At 40.7% G+C, this 27,653-nt stretch overlaps 1 protein-coding gene across 2 annotated transcripts in view; it reads right to left on the bottom strand.

The window, feature by feature from the left end:
* Nucleotides 1-27,653, bottom strand: part of EDARADD (EDAR associated via death domain) — a 67,233-nt gene that overhangs the window by 3,356 nt on the left and 36,224 nt on the right. The window contains exons 5-6 of one of the 2 annotated variants that reach the window (XM_088799089.1): nucleotides 27,314-27,359; nucleotides 13,642-13,966 (exon numbers count right to left, since the gene is read on the bottom strand). In XM_088799089.1, coding sequence (XP_088655215.1) covers nucleotides 13,642-13,966; nucleotides 27,314-27,359 — 371 coding nt within the window. Of the gene's footprint in view, nucleotides 1-6,029; nucleotides 13,967-27,313; nucleotides 27,360-27,653 lie in introns of those variants that run through there. The other variant, XM_019746972.3, reaches the window with a different exon arrangement.

Genomic DNA, 27,653 nt, shown 5'->3' with positions numbered 1-27,653 from the left:
GGGACATAGATGCCTGAAACCTCAAACACTGCCAAACCCTATATAGTATACTATGTTTTACCAGTACATACATACCTGTAATAAAGTTAGTAAATCAGGCACAGTAAGAGATCAACAACAATAAAATAGAACAATTATAACCATATGCTGTAATAAAAGTTATGTGACTAACATTAGAGTTTCTTGAACACAAACACAGCTATCACGAGCCAGTCCGTCTGTTAACCGTTAAGGCTACTAAGTGACTGGCAAAGACAAAGGGATGAGACAACATGCGATTTCATCATGCTCCTCACAATGTCACACAATTTTAAATTTATGAGTTGTTTATTTCTGGAATTGTTCCATTTAATATTTTTGGACTGCAGTTGACAGCAGGTAACTGAAACTGTGGAAAGTGAAATAAGGGGTGGACTGCTGTACTTGCCCCTCACAGAACCCTTTTAAATGCAGAAAAGAGACATAAATATTTGGAAGTCCCACATCTCTTCCTTGGAGTATTGCAGTGGCCCCCTAATTGGTCTCCCTGTTTTTGCCCTTATCCCCCTTCAATCTAGTCTCAATCGGCAGCTAGAGACATCATAACAAAGCATAATCCAAACAGCTACTCCTCCACTAAAACCTTCTGCTAGCTTTTGTTCATTCTCTGAGTAAGGATCCAAGTTCTTACAAGAAGACTTCCATGGTCTGCCCCCACCCCACACACTCGGACTTCGTTTCCTGTGGCGTTCCTCCTCCCTTATTCTGCAGCAGCCACACTGGCCTTGGTATTCTTAGGACATATTGTCACACTCCCACCTCAGAACCTCTGCATTTGAGGTTTCCTTTGCCTCCTTCAAGTCTACCCAAATATCATCTCTCAGTGAGGCGCTTCCTGACCACCATATTTAAAATTGCAAGCACCCTCCTGAAACACATACGTACTCACAGTCCCTACTCTTCTTTGCTTTATTTTTCTCAAGTACTTCTCATATTTTAATATGCTATATAATCCACTTTTTGTTTTATTGGACTTCACCCACTCAAGTATAAGCTCCACGAAGGCAGGGAGTTTTGACTGTTCTTGCTTCAATGGAACTTACATTCCTGTGGGAGATACAGGTAGTGATGTGTTTGGAAAAGATTAAAATTGGATGATGTAACTGGAAGCATTTGGGTGGCTACTTTAGTTGGATGCCAGAGAGAACCTCTCCAAAGAGGTGAAGTGTAAGTTGCTGGTGAATGAAAGAAAGGAGGAAGCCATTGAAGATCTTGGGGAAGAACATTCCAGGCTGAGGGAACAACTGACACAATCTAAGGCTCCTGAGAATACTTGGTGCCCGCAGGAACAGAGAGGCAAGCACCATCGCTAAGGTAGAGTAGGTGAAGAGAAAATGGTCTAAGTTGAAGTCACGGAATTTGATGAGGTCACCTAGGAGAGTAGCTAGATGGAGAAGTTGACCTAGGACAGAGCCCTGGGGAGATAAGTTGAGAAAAACCGATAAAACAGACTGAGAAGGGGCAGCCATGGAGACCTGATGAGAGTGCTGTCATAAAAGCCAGAGAAACAAAGGCTTAAGAAAGAAGAACAGCCAATTGTACCAAATGCTGCTGAGAGGTCAAGGAGCAGAAGGATTTAGCAACACTGAGGTCATTTGTGACTGACTCTGAAGTGGGTTGAGATATGACAGGTGAAGTGGTAGAAGTAACGATTAAATATTTCAAGAAGTTTTGCTGTGAAGAGAAACAGAGAGTGTGGAAGCCAAGGAAACAGTGGGGCAAAGTGAAGGTTTTGATTTTCTTGTTTTGTTTGTATTTTGTGTATTTGAAAGACCAGGTACTATGACAGTGTCTTTTAGACTCTTTCAAGTAAGCCACAATAAGGACTACATGTACATTGCGACTTCTTACATATATACTTAAAGTTACGAAACAAACATTTCACAAAACAATACTCTAGTTATGCATGAAACATTCTCATTTTTCATTTAAAAAATGCTGCTTATAACCCACTAAAATGTTTGATGACCCACCAATGGGATGTGACCTGACTTGAAAAACACTTTCAGTGGTGGACAGGAGCTGGCTCATGCCACCTGCGAGAGCCAACTATGCACATCTCTTCCATGTTGGCACCTTGAAATTGGGCAGGATGGAAGTATTCACACCATGGAAATCGACAACTGCTACAACTTAGGGTTCCCCCACCCCCGACAGAAGCCAGATGTTAAACATTTACCAACACACTACTGACTACTCACGTGACTGACCCAGTGGAGAGGAAGAAAGGGTGATGCAAGAGAGGGGATGGTTACAAGAGTGGTTCATGACATGCTTTTGCTCAAACAACACAGCAATAAAAGTTGAAAGTGTTGGTTCAAAACTATAACAGATGTTCCAAATTATTTGCAGACAATTGCCTTAGAGTTCCAAAGATGAGATCATTTCTGATAGGATCAATTTCTTTTCCGTTTTTATTGTCCTCTTTCCTCACCCAAGAAGCCACATTTATATAGCATAGTGTGGCTGCAAATTTAGAAATAATGTAATATAAAATACTAAGTTTTATCAGCAAAGTGTGAAAGACTATAGATTGCCCATTTTTAAAAAGCTAGTAAATAACATGTTTTTATACTTATGAATTGCTATGTGGCAGGATCAACTGATTAAACAGAAATGCCTGACATATTTTGTCAGTGATGTGAACCATGTTTCAAGCTAGGAAACACTTCAGGTGGTGATTTTGATTATTATTGTGTTGCTGTGTTATTTTTGTTACTATCATTAAAAACATTTTTTGACCCTCCAATTATTCATTAAACAGTGGTGCCAGTGCTGGCAAAATATGCCCCAAATCAATAATTGCGAAATACAAGTGAGACGTGATAAAACACGGTAAAGAACTTGGAATGACTGCTTTGATTTTGTGAATTTAGGAGCCAGAACTCTAGAACCTTTAGTAACAGTAATAACAAAACAATATCAAAGTAAAAGTTGGCCACAATAGTAATAGATTTATGAGATCTGAGAACACATACCCTACTTTCCGTATATTCTCATGAGAAAATTAGTCTTGAATTATTCAAGTTTTAAATTTCACAGTCTTTAGGAGCACATTCTTTACAATACCACAGCACAAGACCATTTCTTACACATTTATCTGCCTTACCCCAAAAAACCAACTTCATGGTCACTGTCATGGACCTCTTCTGACCATCCACTCTAAATGGACTCATTTCCTCTTTGAATCCTCTTGTTTGAACAAGTCTCCCATACCCCAACACCAGCACCACCCGTGGGCATTTAACCTTTTTTTTGACCCTCCAGACACCCCTGCATTCAGATTCACCAGGCTTACCTCTTATGTTCTACAGGGTCATGTCCCAAATGTAATCTTTTCAGGTGTGAGAAAGCTTCTAGAACTATCGCTTTGTCATAAAATAAAAGAATCTTGCAGATAGGAGAGATCTTCAGAGGAATGTAAATTAAATCGGTGTATCCCAATGGCTCAAGAATGAGATGCTGTCCTATTTGTTAAATACTTTTCTTGAATGACTTTGCAGACTATGGTACGTTAACCAGAGAATGCCATATTGTTATTTGACATGAAAAAAATATATCCGAAACTATGTAAATTTTGAAAGTCAAAACAAGATTGAATATTTTAGAATAGAAAAAAAAAGTTTAAATAGATTCCAATATGCCAGGCAGTATGTTAGGCACTACAGATGCAGTAGATAAAAAAGAGCTTTCCTGGAGCTTAAATCCAGTGGGAGTTAGATTTTTAGTAATTACAGATCTGTATCTTTAAAAGTGCCAAAGAGGGGCAGCCGGATGGCTCAGTTGGTTAGAGCATGAGCTCTGAACAACAGGGTTGTGTTTAATTCCCACATGGGATGGTGGGATGGTGGGCTGCGCCCCCTGTAACTAACCTGCAAATAAAGATTGAAAACAGTGACTTGACTTGGAGCTGAGCTGCGCCCTCCACAACTAGATTGAAGGACGACGACTTGGAGCTGATGGGCCCTGGAGAAAAACACTGCCCCCCAATATTCCCCAGTAAAATTTATTTTTTTTTAAAAAAGTGCCAAAGACTGGTGTTAGAAACTCATTGTGATCATCAATGTTCATTGGGATCTTTGTTGCTGCAAAGTTGCTGAGATTCACAGCCATTAAAAGGGCTTCCTCAGCAACCCAGGTTCAGTATTTAGCCAACCCTTTTTGCATGTAGCACTCTTCTTCCGGCTTGTATTTACACCGCTCATTATAAAGTGACAAGTGAAACCTCAAGGGAAGAATTTCTGTGACAGGCTGGAGCAAGCAGGAAATCCAGGTGGTTTTTCCAAATAGAAAATTGTCATTGAATCCAAATACTTTTTCAAACTTTTTTTATTTTGGAAATTTTTAAACACACACATAAGAGTATGATGACTTCCCATCTGCTCATGTCCGGTTTCAGCCATGATCAGCCTGGTCCATCTGTTTCATCCACTCCACCCACACCCTCCCGCCACGGGCTCGTTTTGAAACAGATCTCAGACTTCATTTGATCTTTAAAAACTTCAGCACCGTTGGTTAGACAAAGCTTAAATAAGACATAGGTTCTGTTTTTTGGCCAAAAGACTTTGCAGGTGGTATGTACTTCCAATTGCAAGTCATCGGGAGACACTTGAAGTCTGGTTGTTTTTTTCGTATGATATCAAGACTGGCCAGTGGTTTTAGATGTTGTTCATCTGACCTACCTATTACAAAGTTTCCATCATGTTTTGCTCAAACATGTTTAGCAGCTAGCTCTTGATGGTCATTGCCTAGATCCATTATTTCATTAGGAATTGAAAACTGGTGATATATCATGTCATGCAAGGTGTCATGTGGGGTCTCTGGTCCCGCTCCCCCATAAGAATGAAGTACATGGTAAAGCCAAAAAGGAACACCCACGGAGCCATAGATAGGGGAGTCAAAGCACTATATTCTCACTGGTGGCTCGGTTGGAGACACAGGAAGCAGGAGCCACACGATCGCAAACCGCCATCCACTTCTCTGCAATCTGCAACCCGCACTCCGCCGTGCTAACTGCAGTCCGCGCTTGTCAGCTCAGCCACCATCTTCTTGCTAGCCCCCATTTTCTACTAGTGTAGCCACGGCAGTTATATTAGTGGCCAATGGCTCACTGGTTACAGCTGACGGCCAACTAGCCACAGCTGATGGCCATCCAATCACAGTTGATGGCCATTTACTACCTGAGCCAGCACCTTTCCACGTGAGGCCGAGAGCCTGGAAACTGCACTCCTGGCTCTGTCCCCACATACAACTTCCGTCATTCCTCCTGCATTTATGAATTGGAATTCTTCTATAAGGAAATACTGTTTCCTTCATTGACTATTTGGTGACTCCAAGGTGAACTTTATGCTAGAAAGGCAGGGTACATGCTTGATCCTTTCCCTGGACTTAGGGTTTTTGTTTTTTTTAATAACTTGGTTCCCTAGCCCCCACAAAAGGCAGCTAATTAGTTGGTTTTTAAAAACACCATTATGAATTCAAGAATATTAATATATTTGATGTTTCTTTTTTTGATACTTAAATTATCTTTAATTAGAAGGTACCCCTTTGATTGGCTTCTGTGTTCTTTTGGCACAAATCTCAGTTTCCTTGCTTTCTGGTATGACAAGAAGATGTCCCAAGCTATCATTTTCATTTCCTGTCAAACCTGGACTTAGCAGTTTCTCCGATGAAACTTTTAGTGAGAAATGGCATACGGAAACCACAATTTTGACTAGGGATACTCGTGGCATCTGTGTTGGTTCCTAGACTTCCTCAGTGGGTGAAGCTAAGGAACAAATGATTTTTTTTTTAATATCTAAGTTTACACTTATTTCTTTTCATTCAATTTAGGGTTACAGTGTTTTCATTCAGATTTTTTAATTTTATATTTATACCTGATTTTTCTTACGAAAATCTTGGTTTTCAACAACATTAACATAATTACTTACTTTATCCTCTTACATGTAATAGTTTCAGGATAAAAAGATAAATAGCACCATACAATATGATTACAAAACAAAACCAAGGTTTATTTCTGTCCTTAGGTTATATCTCATAAGAGATATATAATCAAATTTCAATACTGTAAAGCAAGTTGGCAATACTATCCAAAGTGACCTATAGATTCATTGGCATCACTAACAAATTCCCAACAGCACTTTTTGCAAAAATAGAAAAAAAAAATCTAAAATTCAGATGTAATCTTAAGGAACCCTGAATAACTAAAACAATGTTGAAAAAGAACGACAGAGTTGCAGGTCTCACACTTCCTGATTTCAAAACATATTACAAAGCTAGTAAGCAGAATTGTGTGGTACTGGCATTAAGACAGACATACAGACCAGTGGGACAGAATAGAACCCTGAAATGAATTAGTGTATATGTTTAAACGATCTTCAACGAGGATAACAAGACCAATCGATGAGGAAAAAGACACCGTCTTCAACAAATAATATTGGGAAACAATGGAGATCCACATGCAAAAGAATAGAGTTGGACCCGTCACAAAAATTAACTGAAAATGGACTAAAGATCTAAACATAAAATATAAAACTATAAAATTGCTAGAAGAAAACATAAAGGGAAAATTTCATAATGTTGGATTTTGACAATGATTTCTTGGATATAACACCAAAAGCACAGATAACAAAATATAGTCAAATAGGGCTACTCTAAATCTAAAACTTCTGTGCATAAAGGACACGATCAACAGAAAGAAAAGACAGCTTACAGAATGAGAGAAAATATTTGCAAACCATATATCAGACAAGGAGTTAATATCTAGAATCTATAAAGAGCCACTGTAACTCAACAGCAAAACACACACACACAAACACCCAGATTAACCCAATTCAAAAATGTGCAAAGGACATTAACAGACATTTCTTGAAAGAAGATAAACAAATGACCAACAAGCACATGCAAAGCTGCTTCACACCACTAATCATTACATAAATGTAAATCAAACCCACAGTGAGATACCACTTTAGTCATTAGGTTGACGATTATCAAAAAACAATAAGTCTTGGCAAGGATGTGGAGAAATTAAGCCCTTGGACTCAAGACGTGCTCAAAGCTATGCACCGAAACATTATTTATGGGAATGTAAAATGGTGCAGCTGCTACGGGAAACTGTACGGCAGTTCCTCAAAAAAATTAAACATAAAATTACCATATGATCCAGCAATTGCACTTCTAAGTATATATGAAAATGAAAGCAGAATTTTGAAGAGATACTGTGTTTCCCCGAAAATAAGACCTAACCGGAAAATAGGCCCTACCATGATTTTTCAGGATGACATCTCCTGAAGCCCTAGTGCGTCTTTTGGAGCAAAAATTAATATAAGACCCGGTCTTATCTTCAGGGAAATGTGGTATTTTTATAGCTGTGCTCATAGCAGCATTATTCACAACAGCCAACAGGTGAAAACAACCCAAGGGTCCATTGACAGATGAATGAACAAACTGTGATATTTACACACAATGGAATATTATTCAGCCTTAAAAAGAAAGGAAATCCTGTCACATGTCACAACATGGATGAATCTTGAGGACAATATGCTAAGTGAAATAAGCTGGTCACAAAAGAATAAATACTATATGATTTCACTTATATGAGGTATCTGTAATAGTCAAATTCATAGAAACAGAAAGTAGAATGGTAGTTGCCATGGGCTAGGGGAAGGAGGAAATGGGGAGTTGTTTCATGAGGATAGAGTTCCAGTTATGAAAGATGAAAAAGTTCTGCAGATTTGTTGCACAACAATGTGAATGTACTAATTACTGAAATGTGCACCAGCAATGTCTCTCAGGTAGGCAGTCATTCTCCTGAGTTCACAGGCCACTTGTGGGTAACAGGTGTTGCTTATCTTTGCACCCCCAGTGTTCAGGTCACGTTCTGGAAACTCACAGGGTTTCTGACTAGTGACTGACCAACAGAACACATGGCTGTGTTGGAATCTACATAAAAGCACCAATTAGAAATAGTGGTTGATACCAATCTTTAATTTTATAGCACCCATTATTATAGATAAAAATAATCTTTATTTCTAAGAAAAATATAAAATCATACAGGAGAGCAAAATGAAGGCAGCTTTAAAAGTATAACATGAAGAATATATAAACATAGAAAGTATCACAAAAATTCAGTAGTTTAAAAGCATTGCCTTCATCACCATGAAGCTTCTGAGGGTACACCTCCAACGAAAATGGTCACTAGCTGTCACATACAACAGAAGAGCATGGCTGGCTTAGGAAGTCCTGAGAAGCTACTCTTTTACATTCCCAAAAGAGTTGATAAACTGAATTATTTCATTGTAAGCTACACCATCGACTGCTTTGATCTTTTCAGTGGGTAGGGTTGATTTCTAGAAGGCATCCTCAGCTAAACACAATTACAGGGAGAAAGAGAACAGGCTCTCCTGTGCCGTGGGCCTTCCTCTGGTGGCGAGTGCCACCAGGTGCAGCACCCATTCACCTGCACCTCCGGTAGGCCCAGCACATGGCTCAGCGTCACGCCAAGGTCCTCCCTAAACACAAGGGAAGTGAGATCTGCGCTCATCCATTTATAGCCACGTGCATGGGCTTCAGAAGGTGGAGCTTGAATTCCCAAGTAGGAAGTCACAGAGCAAATAGGGAGAACGTTTCTCATCAATTCTTTGGGCACACGTAGTTATGTATCCTTCAGTTACAAGGGTAGAAAACAGTTTAACATTATTAGGCCCAAAGTGCCATTAAATATGAAAGACAATTCCACAAATTACTTCTGAGCATGTAAAGTGAAAAAAGGAAGCAGATATTAGCCTGTAGCTGGGAGAGAGAAGGCCATAGGCATCTACAGGAAATCTGATTCCAGAAATGAGTGAATGCCTCTAAAATAAGCAACACAAAAAGCAAAACATGGAAATGTTTCCATCAAAACAGGAAAATTATAGAGCAGGGAGGGCAGAAATGGAAAAATGTTATAATAATAGTCTTGGCTCAAAACTAAATGAAACATATTTATTCACCTAAAAAAGAAACGGAAAGAAAGTCTTCTAGACCTTAGTCATTAATCTTGTATTCCAAAGAACATGCTTTTATACATTACAGAGGAAGAGGAAAGTAGCACTCCTGGTTGATGTCTGCTATAACTGCAGCTGATTGGAGCATCACAAAATTGAAAGGAAGAGAGTCCAAGTATCCCCAAATGGCTAACCCTAAAACTACATGGAAGAAAAGTCCTACTGATTGTCTGAAAATGATTCCCAGCGTATGGAACTGTATTAGAGTTGACTGTCACACATGGATTGGAATGACCAGGTACCTTCAGGGACCTGAAGCCTCATCTGAGGAAGGTGGGAGCTTCATTCTGCTGCCATTTGCCCATTTGTGAAATAACTGTGCTCTTCCTACCTGTTAACGGGGCTACTTGTAACGGTTCTAACATACAACCAATCATTAATAGAAGGGTGGTTCTAGGCTGGTCTTGGATGGCAGCCAAACCAGAAAGGGTGTGTGTGTGTGTGTGTGTGTGTGTGTGTGTGTGTGTGTGTGTGTGTAGGTTTTATACTCCAGCAGAGGGCAGTACCACATAAAATTACTATTAAGGAAAAACTGAGGAGTAGCATCTTTTGTCTATTACCACAAATTTTCTATAGTATTGACTAATTACTATTGAGGGTCACAAAAATGGGTGACTCGTTCCTATGGGTTATCTTGAATACTGATGGCCAATCCTAGCAAACAATTTAAGACCTAACATTTTTAAATCTTACAACTTGGAAATAACATGCCTTATTTGAGTCCCCATCCTCTTATGTGGGCCTTCCTCTTTGCGTGTGTGTCCTGGTGTGTGGCGTCTAATTCAACCTTGTTTTCATTCCCTGGTGTGTAGTTAATTTTCTACTGCAACCAAATAAAATGCATATCACATGAAGCTTCATCACATAACATTGCAGATAGGAGTTTTGTTTTAAAGAGTATACCTTAGAATCTAGCTAAAGAGATGTCATCCTTCTAATAGCAAAAGGACCTCATCATAAGCAGTTTAGGTCATAGCGTGTTCAATTTAACATGGATTCCCCACAGACAGCATATGAGCAAAGCTCTTTAGTATTAATGAACTAAAATTTTAACAATTATTTGACCAATTAGGCATAATTTCCTTCCTTTCCACTCTTGCCTTTGTAAAGTACCAGCATATTTATCCTATTACAGTATTTATTTGCGATGAAATAACTTTTAAAAAGATTTGGGTAATTACACAATTGAGTTATAGTTCTATTTCACTGGAGAATTAACCCTAATATTTATGTATGAGACACAGATAAAAGCCATTCTATATTTTAGCCAAAGTCTAGAGTCTGAATGAACTTTAACTGAAAAAATCTTTTGGTTAAATTTCTCTCTGGTAATATCATACTCCTAGTAATTAAAACTTTTCATAAAGTAAATGCCAGTCAATACAGATGTTGATGTGTGCAAATAATGGTAGAGTTAAATTAAAATAACACATTTTATGTCAACTCCCCTATTTTAAAAAATCCCTTCCACACTGGCACTTCCCCCATGCCATGATAACAGGATTTTTAAGCTTTCATAGCCAGGGGTAGAAATTATTATATTAGCCATCAGGACTTTGGAAATAACGATGCCAAATGGAGAGAAGAGTAGGTGGTGCTCAGTGGTCACAGGGTTTTCCTGTATTTCCAGAATTCAAAGATAAAGGAGCACACTGTTCACATCTGATCCGAATTTTGCGTCTTACCATATCTGATCCAAGTCAAAGGTAAGTTCAGCTGACACTTATGAGGAATAGCCACGTGCAAGATCCATATGATGATAACTTCACTTTAAAGCCAGTTTTAAGATTAAAATTTTGAGTTCGGAATTTTGGAAACAGGTCCCCGAGAAGCAGTGGCAACCTGTACCAGTGTTCCCAGCCAGCCCACAAAAAGCTTTCAATTCAGAAATTTGCCAAGTAGAGCACGGACAGTGCTGTAGAACCTCGCTGCCATGTGCAACAGTGTTTACCGGGGGGGGGGGAAATTTCACCACATTGTCCAGATTTGAAATCTGGGGTAATAGGAAGTTTAAAAAGCTTTTCTTGTCAGCTGTGGCCCTGATGGAGGGGTTAGCAGCCCACCTCCCTCAGCTGCTGGAATCTCCACTGAACTGGGAACTTGGGAGAAGACCAAGGAGCTGGTGGGGAAGCAGGAAAGGAGGGCAGGGTCGCAGGAGGTGGGTGCTATTTCGATCCCCTTCTCGGGTTGCCCTTTCTTACTGCCCATTGTCTGCCCTTTGTCAGTGGAGGTGGAGGAAGCCTCTGGGAATTGGGAAACCTTCCCACCCTCCCTCAGTGGGCATGATGGCTGAGGTGGGGTGGAGGTACCACCTGCTCTTTTATTCTGTTTGGGGGAGGTTGGGACCCAGAGGTGGGAGGAAGAAAGAGCAGGCTGAGGAAAGGGAGATGAAAGGGGTTTTCCCTCGCATCCTCCTCCATTTCCCCTTTCCCACTGCCTCTACGGTCACAGGCCCTGCAGGCTGATGTTGAGTTGAGGTGAGAAGTCTGCTTGGGTGGCGATGTGAGGAGGGAACTATGAAGGGAAGAAATGTGGGGAGTTCCAAAGCAGCATGGGGAAAGAAGGGACTTTCTGGCCAGGAAGCAGTTAGCAGGACATTTGTCAGGCTGGGACCCACTGCTGATATGCCTAAGGGGTGTCAGGACACAAGCAGTGATGACCATCCAACTGCTGGCGGTCCGGTACCACACAGCACTAATCAGAACCCTTTTAGTTCCGTCTCCCAAAATGTCCATAATGAATGCCCAAAGCTCATCTATGTTTTTCCACCGTAAATTTTGGGCTAACATATGAGTACATGTCACCTGTCACTTGATGAGAACATAGCACGTAAAATCAAATTCTGAGACGATCAGAGCCCCTCACAAGTCTGCACAGTGCCTGGAACATCGTTGACCATAAATACTGAACCACCACCTCACTGGACAGCAATTTGCAAAAGAATCTATTTTTTCAAATCTCTGCGTTTCACTATTGGCTGTCACTTTAAATACGTCTTACAATCAGCCTGACGTTGATCTGATAAATCTGACAAGGGAAGATGAGCTGGGTGTGATGCACCCTGAAGGAGAAGCAATGAGTAAGTCTCTATAGATGTGCTCGTTTAGAGTTTACATTTGATGCTGAGGCTGCCTTTATATTATAGCAACCTAATAGAAACTGCTGTAACCATTAGTGGAAGAAAACGTTTGTGGTTTAGAAAATAACTTTTCTTTGAGTTAATACTAATCTTTCTTGTATCCAATCCATATGAATTCATCGTTTTTGCTTGTTTTAGTCAGGGATTTATACAGAATCCCCCCAAATTGAACAAAGTGCCTTAATTTTCTAAATCCACAGCCAAAACCAAGTAGCATTTTTATGAAATTGTCAAGCAAACCAAGGCTTTGCCTTCTCTTTCTCTCTTTTTCCCCTCCAGTAAAACCTAGAACATCTAGACTCTCCAATAACAAACCCTCTATCCCCCACTCTTTCCTTTCTCCTTAACCATCAAATAAGAACAGTAGATACTCTTTGGACCCAATGTTTCATTTGGTTTAAAATTTGGATTTTAATGCATGTCCTCCCTCCCAGCACGACCATTGAAGTCCCCCTTTCTGGCCCAGCTACTGTGTTTGTTAGCTGTGTTTTTAGCTGGAATAATAAGTGTTAGAGGTGGGTGCAGTTCCCCTACGGGCCACGTGATTTATATTTACTTCGTAACAGAGCTTCATCTCAGCGGTGGAACACGCAGCCTTATATAAAAGATGTAAAAGTAAATTTTAAGTTAATTTTTAAAAAGTCCAAGGTGCCAAAAGGGCATTTTGCGTCCTCTCTTTGTCAAACACCAGTCCCGTGGTCTTTGTACCTACTAATTCCTACCTCTGTCCTCCCAATAACCTTGGATGTTTGTATTTCTTTCAAAAATACTTGAGTAAATGACATTTTTGATAGTGCACACATTAGAAAAGCATTTGAATAAAAAAGAGGGCACATAGTTCTAAAGGGCATCACCACGTAACACCAATATCCTGTAATTCACCTAAGAGCTTTACAACAAAAAAAGGTAACAATGGACCCAACAGGCTAACTTCTCTGCTGTTTTCTTCTGAGCTGTGAGTAGTGGTGATCATGACAGATTGTATGAGCCATGATTGTCTGGGGCCATCACAGTCTTAGCTCCTACTTCAATCTTCAGCAGGACGCAGGGAGACGGTCACTCTCATTTTCATCATGGCATGAATCCATTCTGATTGTAGGCCCTGGTCCCTATATGAGCCTACAAAATATTTCTCCCAATTCCAGATGCAAATATTAAATTAAACCATGTGCAAAACTAAGTGAATGAAAATCCGCCACCAAAACATCACCTACCCCGCCCCCAAACCACCAGCTTGGGAGAAAACCAGTGTCCACTGTACCATGTCTTTATCCTAAACTCTTAAAAAAGAACAGATTCACGTTGCTGTCTAACCTGGGTTGTTTCAATGTCCAAAGGGGCCAATAAGAAGGGGCAGAGGTCTAAAAGTTCCTGGGGTGGTCTCCACGCACCCTCTTGGGCCACTCCTCATCCACCCACCTGCACAGGACTTTCTCCACATCGGCCCTGTGGTACAGCCTACAGAGCTCCATCAGCTGGCCCACCGTCCTCTGGCTGTTCCGGAGCAAGAACTCCAAGGTGGGGCTCTGCGGCCTCTGCTCCAGGAAACACAGTTCGTCGTAGGGCATGCCCCATTTGCTTGCAAAATTCCTCCAGTTTTTGACCGTTGGGTGACAGGGATCCAGCTTTATCCTGATCACGTCGAGTAAGTCCTGATCATTGAGCAAGTCACTGATGGTGGGGGCCCGGAGCGAGCAGGAGGAGCAAGTACAGTTCTCCGGGCAGGAAATGTCCTTGCTTATATCTGCAGAACAAACAGTACAGCCCACATGTCAGCAAGAGGCCCATGAGATGCCTTCATCTCTTCCTTCCTTTATTTTCCATCTGAATTGTTAATAACATTAGTGGAAGTGTAACGCAGCGAATCTTACAGCGGAACATTTCAGGATGCTCCCTCCTATATGTTCACACAATAATAGGTTTTTCTCTAAGAGCCCAGAAGAGGTTGCTCTGCTGGAAGCAGTAGTAAGATTTGATAAAGCCAGTTTCCCTTTCTTTCTGAGACTTCCCATGTTTTACAACATGAGCCGCTGGCCAAAATGAGGGCACGGGAGGCAGATCTCTCTCTGGGGGCAGACCACCAGTCCAAGGGGTCAGACTGCCATCCCACGAGCAAACCAGCCCTTACTTGCCCGCACCTCAACCCTTAACCCTTCCAAGTTACAAGCCAGTCCTGAGAGTTTCTCAATGTTAGCATGTAAAGGATTGCACAATTCTTTAAAAGGTCTTTAAATACACGCCCACACTGAAAACTAGAATATCCACTTCATACACATATTTGAAAATGAGTGATAATTGATAATGCCAGAAAACTTACTTTTAAAATTTATGGCCACCTTATCCACCTTATCGTCCCTTTGCCTTCACCTGTGTTTCCTTCACCCACGGAGCTGGCTCTGAAGTGGAGCCAACACTCCGAGATGTGCACAGTCGGATGGACGAGCAGGGGGCTTCTGAGCTGAGCCCCACTGAGCAGAGCCCAGCCCCAGCCCAGAGGGCAGGCAGCACCCCCCATCAGGCATCATTAGTCTCATTTCAGTCCTCGGAGCAGGTGAGCAGGAGGAGGGAATTGGCAGGTAAGAGGTGTTGGCAAGTCATTTATAACAAGGTTGTGAGCGGTGTCTGCACAGCCAGGCAACCTGAGCAACTTACCTTCTGCACAGGGCCTCTGACCCCTCTGACCAGGAGTTTAACAGCCAAAGGCCACAAGGAAGACCACTGGCCTGGAAAATTCTGGAAGGTTACAATGACCTTTACCACACTAAGCTGTGGACTTCCCAATTTAGGAAAGAATTTGGGAAAAGGGAGTCACTTTGCTGATCGCTTAGGTTGAGAGCCAGCAATTTGGGGGCAAGTACCTATTAAAAGGTAAAAAAGCCATGAAAATGGTGTTCCTTCTCTTTGACCTACTAATATCACTTCTGGGAATCCAGCCTGAAGAGAAAATCTAAAATATGTATATCCGTAAACATTTTTCTTACAGTCTTATCCACATTATCCAGTTTTCAAACAACTTAAATGTGAAAGTTAGGCGACTACTGAAATACGTTATTATTCTACTTGATAGAATACTATTTAAATAATTATGAAGGCTGGAGTCCAGTCAGCAACGTAGACAATGCTTGTGCTGTAATGAAAAATGCCAGATGTAAAGAATGTAGGTACTCTATGTGGAAACTCTGTGTTCACATTACTATGGAAGGAAATGTACGAAAATAATAACAGCTATTGGTTAAGATGGTGGGATTACGTTTCTGTTTCCCGAACTTTCTCTAGTTGTGCTATATTTCTGTGGTAACCAAGATAATGAGTTACAGTAACAAACATATTGTTTATTTTAGCACAGAGATGACTTGGCAATGTAGCATCCCCCCTTCTTGCAAGCTTCACTTAATGCCTGTGAGCCTACCCCTCCTGCTTTCTCCATGATTTGTTTCATTAAATATCTCCTGTCTTTCCCCTCATCTCCAGCCACCCATGTCTACTGAATCTTTCTTTTCTCTGTAAGCATGAATAAGGGCTCCTCTATCATACAAAATAAGAACCCTGAGGTAGATTGAACTACCCTCCTCTGGTTTCATAACTTGCTGAAGCCACTTTCTCTTTTATTCTCTCCTCTTCTTTTATTCACTGTGCTTGAAACTTCTAGAAGGAGAATTCAAAACCCACTCCCTCTGTTGCCTCACTGTGTTCTTCACCTTTTTTGGCTTCGATCAGCAGCTGACCCGCCTCATTCCCCTAAACCTTGTGGAGACCAGACCCAGTTTCCTGCACCCCCAACTGCTGGCCAAAGTCCAGTTCTGACTGGGAAGGAAAATCCAGGACAGAGAAGTGGATGCCTATCTGACTTTCAGGATCACTGGACCTGCTGCTGCCAAAGTCCCTGTCCCATCAGCTCCCTTGAATATGGCTGCCTCTGGAGCTGGCCCAAGACTCTTTTTTCCCTTTGGATACTGTACATTGCTCTGCAGGCTGCGTCCTCTCTGGCGGTTCCTTGTGACAGCCAGGCCCCATGTCCCCAGCCACATCCCTCCCCTTTTCGGCCCAACATACGGTCTCACTGCCGAGTCCTTGGGAATAATGAGGGAGTGCTCTAGTTCTGTTCTTAGCTCTCAGATTTCCCTTCCCACCTTTCCTCCCTTTGGTCATCTCCCCCACTCCCAACAACCTCTAGAAGGCTCTCCCATTAGAATGTAAGAACTTTCTTTTTGCATCGGCAGGACCCAACACAGCCCTTGACATAGAGTCAATGCTTAACCAATGTTTACTGAATGAGTGATCGAACGCATGAGGAATAAATGAATGACTAGCCCTGCCCGCACTCCTGGGTTCCAGGACTGACCTCTAAAAAGCTTCTCTTGATGTCCAGATGACATCTCCAACTAAATGGACCTAAAACAGAACTTAACTTTCTCCCCTGATTCACCAAAAGCATCTCAGCATCGCTCCTTACACTGCAGTTCCCTGGTGTCCTTACAGATCTTTTTGCTCTTATCCAATCAGTTCTCACAGCCACAGCCTTCACGGGAAGCTTTCCATGCTACTTGCTCTTCCAGTCTTGTTTGCCACAACTTCCTTCTACATAACCTATGCCCCAGACAAGCTGGATGACTCAGTTCCCTGAATAGACAACTAGCATTTTCTATTTTTTTAAAGCTTAGTTATGTTAATAGACAAACCAGTATAAGTTCAGTGTAGAAAATTTAGAAATTATATACAATTATGGATTTTGCATAAACTATTGAACACCTTGTGTTTTCCCAAATTTCAAGACTAGGAGTAACAATTTGATGCCCATAAACTTTGGCCACATCTGTAATCATCTCACCAGCAATGGAATTATCAGGCCAAAAGGCATTCTAAGGCTATCAATGCATGTGCCCGAATTGCTTTCCAGAAATAAAGCCTGTACCACTTTACACTCCAACAGGAGTACAGTAATGGTGCTTATCTCACTTCACCTTTGTCAGCACCAAGTATTAGCTTTAAAAAAATCTTAGTCAATTTCATAGGTGGAAAAAGTATACCTTATATTTTTCTACCTCGGTGCCTTTTCTGGTGGTTTCTCTCTAATCAGTTTTCTCTCTTCTTTCTCTCTCCCTTCTCTCCTTCCTCCATTGAACTTCCCTTCCACTAGGGAACTTCATCCATCCTATAAACCCCCCCTCAGACCCACCCTTTCCGTGACATCTTCCAGCTCCTGACTGTAATGCCATTTCCCTTGAATCCCATCATTATGTTTGCATCTCTTGACTTGCTTTGCAGTGAGATATTCTATGTGGTTTTCTTATTCCTTATTTTACCTTAAATGCTCTGAGAATAGATCCGTATCTTTCTGTATTCCACATTTTTAAGAGTTTAAAAATGTAGGAATACATTTCTATGTAATATAGGGAGAGCTGGTCTTCAGCTACATTAGTAATGGTATATAAAGAAGAAAGACTTTGGCTGTATTGTAGGACACAATTTATCTAACAAAAGAACTTTCTAATGGTGAAAGTAGTTTCTCACTAAAAGAAGGATATATAAAAGAAATTCCACAATTTTCTTTGCCCTTATTTAAAGTAGGGTCAATTTAACAATATTCTGCCAAGTGGAAAAGAAAGCAGATTACCAACGAGTTATGTGTAATTGTTTTTGTAAAAACAAATAATATAGTCATTCATATCCATGTAAAGTATATCACACAGACATTCATAGGCACATTAAAAAATCTGGAAGTATGTATAACAAAAATGGACATTTCCTAATTTCCTATGATTGCTGTGTTTATTGGATACTTTTAAAATATTCAGAAAAAAAAAGTAGGACATAACCTCCAAGTCCAGAATTAAATGTCCTGGTATCTGCAGGTCCCTCTGGTATTACTCTTGTAAGATTCAGGGTGGACAATGTTTTCTCTTTTAGTGTCAAGAAGAAGAAAAACACCAGCAAGGTTTCTGTGGGGCTCCTGGCAGCCTTCTAGTGTATGAAAAGTTTGCATTTCTTTAAACAATGACATCGACCAATTATCAATTTGTTTTAAAAATAAATGATGTGCCGAAAGTCTAGTGATGTTTTACTTTTGTATTTCCAGTGACACGAATGACAAACCATTTACTGAATTGGAATCATCTATGCAAACTGCCAACCTTAGTAAATTCAAAGCAGCCTTTAGAATCATAAACTATAATTAGCATCCTGGGGAACTTATGTAGGAAAACATGTTCCCCCTCACCCCATCAAATACTTTTGTCCTGCCCTGCTTTAAATGCCTATCCTAGCGTACATGGAAGGACAGATTGGGTGATGCCTCAGGGAAGAAACAAGAAATTTTCATCAGAAAAGGGGGTCTGAGGTCAGAGAATGGGATTATTATTTGATGCCTCTCAAAGAACAAGACAAGATTGCTATGCAGTAGTAACTCAAAAATTGTTTGGTGAATGAATGAATAAATGAATGGGAACTGGGCTGTTCTCCTCAGGAGACAGGATAGATTTGTTATTATTGTTTGATGAGTCTTAGAACCCGAATAGAGAATTAATAGGAAAGGAATGAGAATGTTGCAGGTGCCTGCTGGCAGTAAACAGATATTGATGGAAAATAGTACAGAATTGGTCTTAAGATACAAAAAGATGGATCAATTCTAGATTTCGGGAGGAAAAAAAGAAGTTAATTATTATGTATAAAAATTCACTTAGATTCTCTAATAATTAGGGTCCTCGCTTGCCATAGATTGACACTTGACTTGTATATTTTCGACTGATGCAAAGCAAGAATGGAAAACACCATTAATTTATGATGATTTCTAATTTTAGAGGCCAAAACCATGAAGGGACTTGTTCTCTGTAAGTCGAGTCTGAATAATGCCTTAAACTAAGGAGGAATTGATCCGAGGAGGAAGGCCCAGATTTCTCAGAGGTTTTTTATCGTCACAATAAGTGTCACTTATCAGTGCATAATGGATAACCAGCCCTGCACATGCATGACCCTGACTCACCCCGTTCTGGATCTGTGTCACATGGGCTCATCAAGTCCCAGCACCCCAATGTCCTAGACTGACTTCTCATGGCATTAAGATCCACGGACTTCAGATTCCTTCTCTATAAAATGGATGATGATAATTCCTGTATCTCATGAGTTAAATCAGATAACTCATTTTTGTCAAGTGTCATGTAAATGTCATTTGAAGATGTTAGGTTTTACGTATATTTTTTTAAGGAGACTGGGAAGAAGAGAGTCCCCATCTGGCCTCTGCTGACATCTCCCAGCTCACCCCCTTCTCTATTGCTCTTCACTACCCACATTTGTTCCTACAACAATGAGCTCAGCTCTGCTTCAGGACCTTTGCTCTAGCTAGTTCTTCTCCCTGGAGACCTCCTTCCTCAGATCTCCACATGGCTGGCTCCTTTGCATTATTTAGGTCCCTTTGCTAAAGCAGCAGCCTTTCCGTTCCAGGAAAATTCCCATTACCCTCGTCTATTTTCTTCAATGCCCCTACCACCATGTGTACTTGTGTTTGTTTATTGTCTGTCACTCCCAACTAGTATATAAGCAGCAAGAGGAAAAGGACTTTGATGTCTGATGTCACCACTTTGTTCCAGGCACACAGTAGACACTCAATAATATATGTTGAGTTAATCAAATGCATGAAGAGTATGACACAGAGAAACCTACGGGCAACCTGGGAAGAGCTATCAAAAAACTTCTTAGTGCTGAACATATATACAAAGCAGACAAAAGACGACCGGTTGCTATGGAGAAGGAATACGCTGTGTACCCCCGAGATCAACACCAGGACCTTCAGAGGCATGCCAACTGTCAACACCTATTCACACTGTGCAGGTGTGCAGCTTTGACAGGTTGCCGAGCTTGCTAAGGCCACGTCCTCACTCTCTGAGCAGAGATGTCAACACCTATTCCATATGGCTGTTGACAGGATCAGATGAGGTCATCCACGAAAGCCTCATGCTAGCACGCAGTGAGCAAGCAACCAAGAGTTAGAAGTTGCGGGTGAGGAACCATAACCAAATGTCTTTTTTAAAGCAGGGGTTCTCAAGATGGATTCCCCCACTCCCGAGATTGACAAAATCCTAATGTCTGGTCCCATCCACCAGGACCCTTATTTAATTGGCCTGGGGGTGGGGGGGGGCAGGCAGGACATGGGAATTTTTAAAAGCTCCCCTGAGAATTCTAATGTGCAGCCAGGGTTGAAAAACATCGCCTTAGAGATGTCTACAGACTAAGGTCTTAGAAGACCTGCCAAAACGAGGTTCTGGAACTACAGCTCTTTGACAGAGGCCATGTCTGTAGGACAGATAATACTGCCCACACTCACAAGCTCATGAATGGATTTTCCTATGGCCATTTCTGCCCCACCCCCCAGGCCCTCACTCATACACCTCTAACGTTATACTTGACAGGAGAATTCAGGAACCAAGCACGTTCTTCTGACAGGTATGTTGAAGTCATTACAACTGTAAGAAACAGTTCACATCCAAACGGTGCGGTGTCTAATGCTTAAGTTTGGAGCTGGCAGATTGTAAACAACCAGTCAATTAACAGTTAAGTGTGACCTGGAACGAGATTCACAAAGGTCCTGATTAGCTGAGCTTCAGAATGGCTCCAGTGAGGATGTTGGCAGTGGATCAGAGATTGATTTAATGGATTTCCCTGCAGGGGAGGTGCCGTTTTATCTTGCACTGGGTTTTTGGAGAGCTATTATCACACAGTGTTTTCCTCCAATGGGCTCAAACCACTGTTAGCTGTCAGGTCATTTATAATAATGTTCCCCTGGACAAGCAGGGTTTGAGTTACTTCAAACAATTAAATAGTAAACATTTTTTACTGGTAACTTTGCAAATAGCAAAATGTTTTGGACCTGAAATAAAATAACTCTATCGCAAGGTGTCTATAAATTATCAGATCTGCAGCCTGCCAGATACCAACTAGTGTTACAGTAGAAGCAAATACTTCTGCAGTTACATTTATTAAGGGTGTATATTCATGTTTCTTTCTATGTGGTTGGAAATCAATAAATTGAAAATGTCAGTTTATGGCTTGGGGTGCACACACACCACATTATCCATCAGAGCTAGTTAAATGCCAGGAGCTGAAAAATGGTGAAGAATTATGTTTATCTACTAAGAAACTGACCCATCGGCTTTTGGTGGGTGTTTGATGTCAATCAATGGGAAAAACAATATGATTTCACTTTCTGTCCCTAAAACACCCTTTCAGGAGACATAGAGGCAGCACTGGGCAGTTTGACAAATTGGATGGCTCTAGGCTGGCAAATCAAGCTGGGTCTCAATCTTGTTATCAAACAAAATTGGTGTGTAGAAGGCACATTAAAAAAAAAAAGAGTTGGCTAGACTCACTAAAATAAAAAGAGAGAAGACACTAATTAACAAAATCAGAAATGAAAAAGGGGAAGTTATCACGGACACCACAGAAATACAAAGGATCATCCAAGAATACTATGAAGGACTATATGCCACCAAATTCAATAACCTAGAAGAAATGGACAAGTTCTTAGAAACATATAGCCTTCCAAGGCTGAACCATGAAGAACTGGAAAATCTAAACAGATAGATCACCGGTAACGAAATTGAATCAGTCATCCAAAACCTTCCCAAAAGCAAAAGTCCTGGACCAGATGGCTTCACTAGTGAATTCTACCAAACCTTTAAAGAGGATCTAATACCAATCCTGCTCAAACTCTTCCAAAAAATTGAAGAAGAGACAGTACACCCTAACTCATTTTATGAGGCCAACATTACCCTGATACCAAAACCTGGTAAGGACAACACAAAAAAAGAAAACTACAGACCAATATCTCTGATGAATACAGATGCAAAAATCCTAAATAAAATTCTAGCAAATCGAATACAACAACGCATTAAAAAGATTATTCATCACGACCAAGTGGGGTCCATCCCCAGGGTACAAGGATGGTTCAACATACGCAAATCCATCAATGTGATACATCACATAAACAAAATAAAGGACAAAAATCATATGATTATATCAATTGATGCAGAAAAAGCATTTGACAAGATGCAACATCCATTTATGATTAAAATACTTAATAAAATGGATATAGAAGGAAAATACCTTAACATAATAAAGGCCATATACGACAAGCTCTCAGCTAATCTCATAATTAATGGTGAAAAACTGAAGCCCTTTGCTCTACGTTCACGAACATGACAGGGCTGTCCTCTATCACCTCTGCTTTTCAACATAGTGTTGGAAGTCCCTGCCAGAGCAATCAGGCAAGAGAAAGAAATAAAAGGCATACAAATTGGGACTGAAGAAGTTAAATTGTCACTCTTTGCAGATGACATGATGCTATATATAGAAAACCCTAAAGACTCCAACAAAAAGCTATTAGAAACAATCAACGAATACAGTAAAGTTGCCAGCTATAAAATCAACATACAAAAGTCCATTGCATTCCTATATACTAACAATGAAATCTCAGAAAAAGAAATACAAAAAACAATTCCTTTTTGCAATTGCAGCAAAAAGAATAAAATACCTAGGAATAAACTTAACCAAGGATGTGAAAGACCTATATGCTGAAAACTATAAGACATTTTTTAGGGAAATTGAAGAAGACACAAAGAAATTGAAAGACATTCCATGCTCATGGATTGGAAGAATCAACATAGTTAAAATGGCCATATTACCCAAAGCAATATACAGATTTAATGCAATCCCCATCAAAATCCCAATGGCATTTTTTAAAGAAATAGAACAAAAAATCATCAGATTTGTTTGGAACCACAAAAGACCCCGAATAGTCAAAGCAATCTTAAGAAAAAAGAACAATGCTGGAGATATCACACTTCCTGACTTTAGCTTGTACTACAGGGCTACAATAATCAAAACAGCATGGTATTGGCAGAAAAACAGACACATAGACCAATGGAATAGAATTGAGAACCCAGAAATAAAACCACATAAATATGGACAGATAATTATTGACAAAGAAGAAAAAAACATACAATGGAGAAAAGACAGCCTCTTCAATAAATGGTGCTGGCAAAATTGGAAAGCCACATGCAAAAGAATGAAACTGGACTGCTATCTGTCACCATGTACCAAAATTAATTCAAAATGGATCAAAGACTTAAGCATAAGACCTGACAAAATAAACTGCATAGAAGAAAACATAGGCACTAAACTTATGGACCTTGGGTTCAAAGAGCATTTTACAAATTTGACTCCAAAGACAAGGGAAGTAAAAGCTAAAATAAACGAATGGGACTATATGAAACTTAAAAGCTTCTGCACAGCAAAAGAAACTATCGACAAAATAAAGAGGCCACCAACTGAATGGGAGAAGATTTTTGCAAACAGTGTCTCCGATAAGGGGCTAATATCCAAAATATACAAGGAACTCATGAAACTCAACAACAAAAAACAAACAACCGAATTGAAAAATGGGCAGAGGACCTGAAGAGACATTTCTCCAAAGAGGACATACAAATGGCAAATAGACATATGAAAAAATGCTCAACATCACTAATCATCAGAGAAATGCACATAAAAACCACAATGAGATATCACCTCACCCCAGTCAGAATGGCTATCATCAACAAGACAAATAGTAACAAGTGTTGGAGAGGCTGTGGAGAAAAAGGAACCCTCATACACTGTTGGTGGGAATGCAGACTGGTGCAGCTGTTATGGAAGGCAGTGTGGAGGTTCCTCAAAAAATTATGAATAGAATTACCATATGACCCAGCAATCCCTCTCCTGGGTATCTACCCAAAAACTCTGAAAACATTTATACATAAAGACACGTGTGCTCCAATGTTCATTGCAGCTTTGTTTACGGTGGCCAAGACATGGAAACAACCAAAATGTCCTTCGATAGATGAATGGATAAAGAAGTTGTGGTATATATACACAATGGAATACTATTCGGCGGTAAGAAAAGATGATATAGGAACATTTGTGACAACATGGATGGATCTTGAGATTATAATGCTAAGCGAAATAAGTCAGACAGAAAAAGCCGAGAACCATATGATTTCACTGATATGTGGTATATAAACCAAAAACAACAAAAGAACAAGACAAACAAATGAGAAACAAAAACTCATAGACACAGACAATAGTTTAGTGGTTACCAGAGGCTAAGGGGGTGGGGGTGGGAGATGAGGGTAAGGGAGATCAAATATATGGTGATGGAAGGAGAACTGACTCTGGGTGGTGAACACACAGTGGAATTTATAGATGATGTAACACAGAATTGTACACTTGAAATCTATGTAATTTTACTAACAATTGTCACCCCAATAAATTTTTTAAAAAAGACACTTTTCTGTTAGAAAGGACCCAGGTTAAAATTCAGCAGAGAATTTTATGTGAATTTGAATTGCAAAACTATGTGACACAAACATACTAACAAATTGTCACTTTACAGACCCAACTTGAAAAAAATGAAAATCCTATTTTACATTCATTTCTATGGGGAAACTAGGTTTAGATTAGGCAAGTGCTGAATTATGCAAGGTTGTCAGAAAGTCATCCTTGAAAAACTGGCACATTTCTCACTCCTGCCTAACCCTCCTTCCACTGCCCTTCATCCTGCTTATCTTAACCAGTTATAAACTGGATCGCAGCTAACTCATGTTTTCAAATGACAAGAATTAAATAAAAGCCAGGCTCTGAGTTAAGTCTGAGGGTCTGATCCAGGGAAAGTAGCAAGTGTTTGTGAGAGGTCATCCAGCGGCTCAGAGACTGACTTTGCCGGGTGGGGTGGACTTCAGCTTGTTCCAGCTGAGGACTCAGTCTGAGGTGGCTGGAGTCTGACCTGCAGCCATGGAGGACACTCAAGCACTCAGGGGGTAGGTGCTCACAGGAGGTGCACCGGCCAGGCCAGGCCAGGACAGGCAGCCTGGGAGGCAGCTGGGAGTGGTCTCCAGGTCAGGTGGGGGCTGGAGTCCCACTTAGGACCTGGGTGACCAATCCCTGGCCACGTGACCCAGTGCTGCATCCTTCACGTCCACCTGGTGAAGCAAATGATTGGACCCAAACACAGAGTTGTCATGAACACTTTTTTTTTCTAAGACGTTTGCAAAGTGCTTAGAGGAAGGCCTGGTACATGGTGAATGCTAAATTAGTGTTTGTAAGTAAAACAATAAAACAAATCTTAAGTTGCTACTCTCATTCAAAGACGAAATATACAATCTGCTTTGGCCATTCACCCAAGAGCAAAGCGTTCAAGTCAATGTCTCTCATTTACTTGTGCATGAAAAACTAAAACACAGACCCAAACAAACACCGACCACTCCTGTGTGCAAAGCATAGTGCTAGGTGGGAAAGGTGACTTCCCAGCTGACAGTCTGCTCTCAATCATGTTACCTGCTATCACTGTGAAAAGTTTATTCTCTTTGAAAATCTTCCATTTTATTTTGACGAAGGTAAAATTTTTTAGAGAGTACCTCCAATTGGGTTAAAGTTAATCTATTAATTCATAATGGCCTTAACTCATAAGAGTCCTTGAAAGGTTTACAGATATTCCTAAACAATTTACTTTATACATTTTCATGTTAGCTGAAATTTCACATTTGTGTGTTGTTGTTAGTCCTTAAAAAGTTTAAATATGGATTCTTAAAATCAGAATAGAAACACATGCTTGTCGGAGAAAATCTGAACATTTGGATGAGCATATGGAAAAAAACTCATGCTGTCACCACCCAGGGCTTTTAGGGACTTCCTTAGATATTTCATCATGCATTGTATATGTTCACCTACCTCTGATTATGTGTTATATATACCTCTCTACATATAGATTCAAGTTGGTTTTTCGGGGGTGGGGAGATTTTTTGATACCCACTCATGTTAGAAATTTTGAAACTGTAGGTGAGTGGAGAGAAGATAAAAATTGCCTCTGCTGGCATACAAAGACGCTTTCCCCTTCTCCAGTAAAACAGCTAAGTGCTTCTAATTTCAGTCTGTGTTTGCGGAGGAGGGTAATTATTAGCCAGGGGCCCTAGTCTCTGCTGGGGGCAGGTGTGGCTCAAGAAAGCCAGTTCCAGTAGGATGTCCTGATGAGACCCTGTACATGGGGGCTGTCCCATGGAACTTCTGGGAAGGCTACACTGGAGGTTCATCTGGCCCAATTTCTCCATTTTGCTAATCTGAACTGGAACCAGAATTCCAATTTCTGTCTCCACAGCTGTACTTTTTGCCACAAGGCCTCCTCAGAGAGCCTGGCACACACTGGGTCTTTAATAAATAAAGGTCTGTTCGATGAAAATAAATCACCTAGAATCTCATCACTAGAGCTAACATCATGTTTCTAAGGAAACAACCCTGGGCACGGTCTGGGGTAGATGACAGATTGTCCCAAGGGTCTCCCAAGCCCCCTGAAAAAAGAAAGAAACAAAGTCCTGACCACTCAGGTCATTCAATATGTGTTTTTAAAGATGTAGAAAGTGTTGGTGAGGGTTTTTTTTTTTTCCATTATTATTTTGGCAGCTTATTTTAATGCTCACTCCATATTTTTCCCTAAGACTAATAAGAAATCTAAACATTGCCAAAGTTCCTTACAATAAAAAAAATGGGGGGCGGGAAACAAACTTTAATGTTTCTTTGGTTCAACACACAAAAAGCAGAAAAGAGGTGGGGAATGGTAAGTGGCTTAATGTCTGGAGGGACCCTCCCCCCCCCCCCATGGGCACCTAAGTGCTGGAGGCACAGAGAGGGAGGGGAGGCAGTGGACCGCTGGGCTGGCCCCGCCCCCTGACTTGCTCTGTCTGTGTCCCATTGCTCTCTCCCACCTGGCCAAGTTCTCTGCCAAAGCCTGAGGGGTTGGGCGGGGAGGGTCGGTCTGACCAGTTCTGCCCCATCCTAAACCTGCCCACTTGAGAACCCTGCTGAGCCCCTCACAAACAAAGGAGGGTTAACTCAGAAAATACTCTTGTGAAATCTTGTAAGGTTTCCTTGCAGTTTACCATGGCATATGGTTGGAAAGTCTGTAACACAGATTTTTAAAGTTAATGATAAACATATTCTCAATTACCTCTTATATAGCCACGCTAGCTATCACTGATTCTAAGGAAGCCAGACATCTTTAGAGTCAATCATTTACCTGAAAGGGGATCTCCAGTACTGTCTGCAAAGCCATTTTCTTCTCCCTAGAAACCAAAAAGCAACCATCGTTAAAATCATATCCGTGTGTGAATGGAGATATCATCAACTTTCCAATTTACTTAAATTTCCATCAAAACCTGGCGGGTTAGGTGGCTCTTAAGAATGGTTATTTTAATAGGTAGTGATCTCTGCATCTGTCTCTAGAATGTAAGCTGCCGGAGGTCAGGGGCCTTGTCTATTTGCTCTCTGGGCTGGGTCCTCAGTGCCCAGAACTGTGCCTGGCACACAGATGACACTCAACAAATGTTTATTAAATGAATTACTGTCTCTATTTTTTT

This window comes from Rhinolophus sinicus, chromosome 6, assembly GCF_057876585.1.
Source record: "Rhinolophus sinicus isolate RSI-liver-muscle chromosome 6, RSI-T2T, whole genome shotgun sequence".
Taxonomy (NCBI): domain Eukaryota; kingdom Metazoa; phylum Chordata; class Mammalia; order Chiroptera; family Rhinolophidae; genus Rhinolophus; species Rhinolophus sinicus.
This window is presented reverse-complemented; position numbering and strand designations above follow the sequence as displayed.